Source organism: Malania oleifera, chromosome 1 (genome assembly GCF_029873635.1).
Source record: "Malania oleifera isolate guangnan ecotype guangnan chromosome 1, ASM2987363v1, whole genome shotgun sequence".
In the NCBI taxonomy this organism is placed as follows: domain Eukaryota; kingdom Viridiplantae; phylum Streptophyta; class Magnoliopsida; order Santalales; family Ximeniaceae; genus Malania; species Malania oleifera.
Window position 1 is genome coordinate 152,399,536 of NC_080417.1, and position 4,517 is coordinate 152,404,052.

The 4,517-nt window shown below is 34.0% G+C and overlaps 1 protein-coding gene across 1 annotated transcript; it reads right to left on the reverse strand.

The window, feature by feature from the left end:
- Positions 1-2,574: 2,574 nt before the first annotated feature.
- On the reverse strand, positions 2,575-4,237 carry LOC131156672 (uncharacterized). The gene has a single exon (XM_058110537.1). The coding sequence runs from the start codon at positions 3,580-3,582 to the stop codon at positions 2,815-2,817; it is 768 nt and encodes a 255-aa protein (XP_057966520.1). The 5' UTR covers positions 3,583-4,237; the 3' UTR covers positions 2,575-2,814.
- Between the last annotated feature and the right edge of the window lie 280 nt (positions 4,238-4,517).

Below are 4,517 nucleotides of genomic sequence, written 5' to 3' on the forward strand. Positions count from 1 at the left end.
TTCCATAATTTTATTATTATTTTTCTTTTAAATAATAAAATACAATATCAACAAATTAAATCTAGTAGGTCATAATAAACCTGAACCTATGGGTACTAGGGATATAACAGACACACAAAACGGAAGCTTAAGTAGCAGGAAACATAAAATCTTAATATCATAAATACAAAACCATCCATCTCAATACTAGAGTTACTACATCAATTGTATTTAGGTATATACATCCCAAAAAGAAAGTCCTAGGGACAGTTCCAACAAAATCCATCTGTCCCCACCAAAACTTACCCTTCCAAGAGGGCAGATCAACAGTACTATCTCAGCGGAGCTTTATCCGCTCTCCTATCAGGGGCTCATGAGATGATCATATAATTTGGGGTGAGACACCTCTCAGTAAGGAAAATAAACTAATATCAATGTGTGGTAACATGAATATTTCCGTGTTCTACATAAAATCATACATAAACATATCAGTATAACTGTCTGTGTCATATTTGGGAAACAAATATTCTCATATCATGGCAGAACATACAAAATTTTCATAAACATAATTCATCTCATATAATAATAATACGAAAATAACCCTAGTAGGTTAGCTGGCTGTTGTCATGTATTACCCCCACATGACTGGGTTGTGTGACCCGATGGCGGGACCTGACAATGGTTGGCCGATCACTGTCAAGTCAATGGTACAATCTGTAAGTCCAATGGGTCTGCCAGACCTGGTCCGTACACCAGGGGCGCTCACGCTTCTTAAAACCACATCGACTATCCGTCCTCACGCTACTCCGTACAGCAGCGTTAACACAATATCGTGATGATCACGAACACATAACGTTGGTACTGTGCAAGTGCTAGTTTAAATCAAGTCAACTAGGTTCTGATAACATATAACATATAATCAAACTATGATATATGGATATTTTATACTATTAATTGTCAAATCAATATCATCATATCGTTTTGCACATCTATTTTTTAAAAATGACAAAGGAGTCATGGCCCACCTATGCAACCCCTTAAAACTTTAGCACCACATAATTCAGACTTTCCATTTATATGTATTTATTGGGCGTCCAACTTTTCAAGTTAGATTTAAAATTCTACTTTTGATGAGAAGAATTCTTACAATCATGTTAATCCTAGAATGTTATTCTAATCTATATATTTTACATGAAGTATATATAGAGTAGATATTCATATACGATGGACCATAAGGTAGTATTCTACAATATCGTTCTCTTAAATGTAGAATTACCTATTACATAACTATGGTAATTAATACACTATTTGTGAAAAAATTCAAAATAATTAACTCATTATTTATATTTCGGTACTCATTAGTTAACACGAAAGCTAGAATTTAAGTTACTTATATTTTTAGAGCATTTGAGAATATGGTTTATATGTCTCACAATAAAATTAGTGCGTAATTACAAGAAACTAAGTCCATAACTCTATGTTTTATATTATTTGAACCCATAAATAAATATATTTAAGGTTAAGCTTGCAAATATGGATGTTAGCATCTTTTCTTAAGGGTCCGTTTTGGATTAAGAATTTTGATTGGGGGAAAGGAAAAGAAATTATGTAGGAAATTCATTTTCCATTATATTTTCTCTCTATACCAAAAAATACTAAAAATAAAAATTTATTTTAACATAATTAAAAATTAATAAAAATTAAATGTTAATGGCACCTAAAATTAAAATTTTATTCATTGATTTCGTATATTCTTTTCTTTTTTACTTTCATTGATAACAACATGAAAAAATGAATTCCTCTATATTTTAGCTCCAAATAGGGCCTCAATAAAAGGAAATTGAAACGCTCTTTATAATTATTTATCTATTTTATTAAGCAAAAAGAAAAATAATAATTTTATTAATTTTAAACTTAAAAATAAATAGAATTAAGAGTAAAATTTCTCATCACAAGCCTGTATTGTCGCTGGCTAATGTGGCCAAAGGGCAAGCACCTATGGTCTCACATATACAACATTTATCTCCAATAATAATTAATTAATTTGCTTCTTAAATTACAATAATTATCACCTCTTTAATAATCATTTCTAACTTATATTACGAGACAAACTTATCACTGATCTTAATCTTAGATAATAATTAATTTATTTGCTTCTTAAATTACAATAATTATCACCTTTTGAAAAATATTTCTAGCTTATATTACGAGAAAAATTTGTCTGATCACTAGTCTTATGAACGAGATGGGTAATTATCATACAAATAGTAGTATTGGTATTGTTCTTTGAATGAGATAATGTCTTTTTTTGAATAATAAAAAAAGTTATTTCTCTTAGTTACGTCGATGCTTACAAAAGTGTGAATAATATTGATGATACCATTTATTTTATAAGGTGTGAAGTATTCCAACTATAGTAATTGAAATTTAAAATTTAGATTTAAATTTGTCTCAATATAAGTAAAATATAATGCAAAATTAAATATATGCTCCTATGCATAACTTTAAGTTGCTTGGAATTAAAATTTTAAATTTAAATTTAGAACATAAAATTTCATGCTCCAAAACACATTATAAGCATATTTAACTCAAAGATTTAGCCTCAAATTTGTGCAAATTTTTCTCACATAAAAGATACATGCACATTGAAATTTAAAAATATTTTAATGCAAACAGTGATCCAATCTCAATCTCAATAACCAAAACAGCCAAAACCCAAAACCCCAACATCCCAAATCCCTCTCTCTCACCTTATGCTCACCGTCTCCAACAACACTACGCCCTATATTAGCTTTAATTAATCGTGGTTAACTGAATCTGGCTCTCGCCGGAAAACTACTTGTTCCTGACCGGCGATATATCAATCTCTATTAGATTATCTTCCTCCTCCAGAAAATTCGAAGCCCCTTTACCCTCGAAGATTATCTCAATCAACTCTTCTCCGCCCTCGTCCTCCCATCTGTAACGAACGTTCTCCAGCGAGTCCCACCGTCGGGTACCGGGAAACTCGCCTTCCGACGAGCTATCGGTGTCGGTTTCCGGGTAGTACATGGACAGCGAAGGGAACCGTTCGATACCCACGCGGGTAGCCTCGTCCTTTTCGTTCGAAGCGTCGTCGGCTTCCTCGCCTTCGTACTCTTCGTATATCACCTCCAACGGCGCTCTCACGTCCCACTCGAGGAAAGAGTCGGCGAAGAAGGGGCTTTGGTCGGAGTTTGAATCGACTCTGGGATCTTTCTCCGACCGGCATTCGACCCGTTTCCGATCTTTGCACCCCAAACCCAATTCTCCCGAATCAGACTCAGCAGAAATGGAATTAGAACTGGAATTGGATTTTGATTCACTGTCAATGCTTTGGGTTGCTCCCAGCCGGAGAAGGGCCAGCAAGAGCATTCCGGTCAAGATCAAAACCGGCGAGAACGCGACTCTGAAGAAATTCCATGGGAAGTAAAGGAGAATTACGATGCAGAGAGTGACAAAGCACGAGAACAAAGGATGCGAAGTGAGAGACAATATGCAAGAAAACAATATCCACAGAGCGTTCATAGTTTCTGCAAGAACTACCTCTGCAATGGATTTCAATTCCCTTGCTCTTTTCTCCATGAAGAAGACTGAAATTGAAGAACCAAAATGGAAAATGAAAGCCTAAACCAACAAATTGAAACACAGTTGAGTAAAGAAGAAGGCAGCTGAGGAGGAGTAACAGGGAGAGATGGGATGCAACTCAAAAAGGAGCTTTAGAAGAATCGCATGTGGGGTTTTGATGTCGATTATGCTTCTCAATCATGGAGTGAAAATTTGAGATTATTACAATTGCTTTATGCAGACGGCCATGGTCTAAGAACAGAGCAACTCAGCTTTAATGGCGCCTGTAATTGGGTTAAAGGATTTTGGATTGATTTTTTCCCAATCCAGAGCAAACCCAAGTTTTGATTTGGCGTGAGAAAACTTCGGACGACGTGAATTGTAAATTAGGCAACTGGATAATCAGTCTCCGTTTGAAGAGATTGGAAATCCGGGCATTGATTGAAGTTGGATGCGATTCTTCTCGGAATTGCTTTCTAGCCTTTTAAGGTCAATAATAACATTAGGGTTGTCATGCGGATGACTGGCTATTCGAATTTAGGGATGGAGGTGTTTGGCAATTGGATCAATCGATGGGAAATGTAAATGCTTTAATCAACTTTTCTGTCACAGAGATGCTTTAATCAGCTTGGCAAGATGGTGCACCTGCCCTGTCTCTAATGAAAAAGAAATGAATTTTTCTCTATTGCTTATGGTTTGATTTATATAATTTGGAGTAGAAAAAGAAAAAAAAAATTGGGAAAATAGAAAAAAAAAATTAGGAAAAGTAAATTAAAAGTCCTTTTTTATGTAATTTTTAAAAGTATTTTTTAAATTTTTTGTTAAATAATAATAAACTTTTATTTTCTTTTCCGATATTTTTTCTTTGCTAAACAACTAAATAATGTGTAGACCAATAGATAAATTAATTATTTTCCCTTTCCCCTAGACTAAATAAATTATGAACATCAATT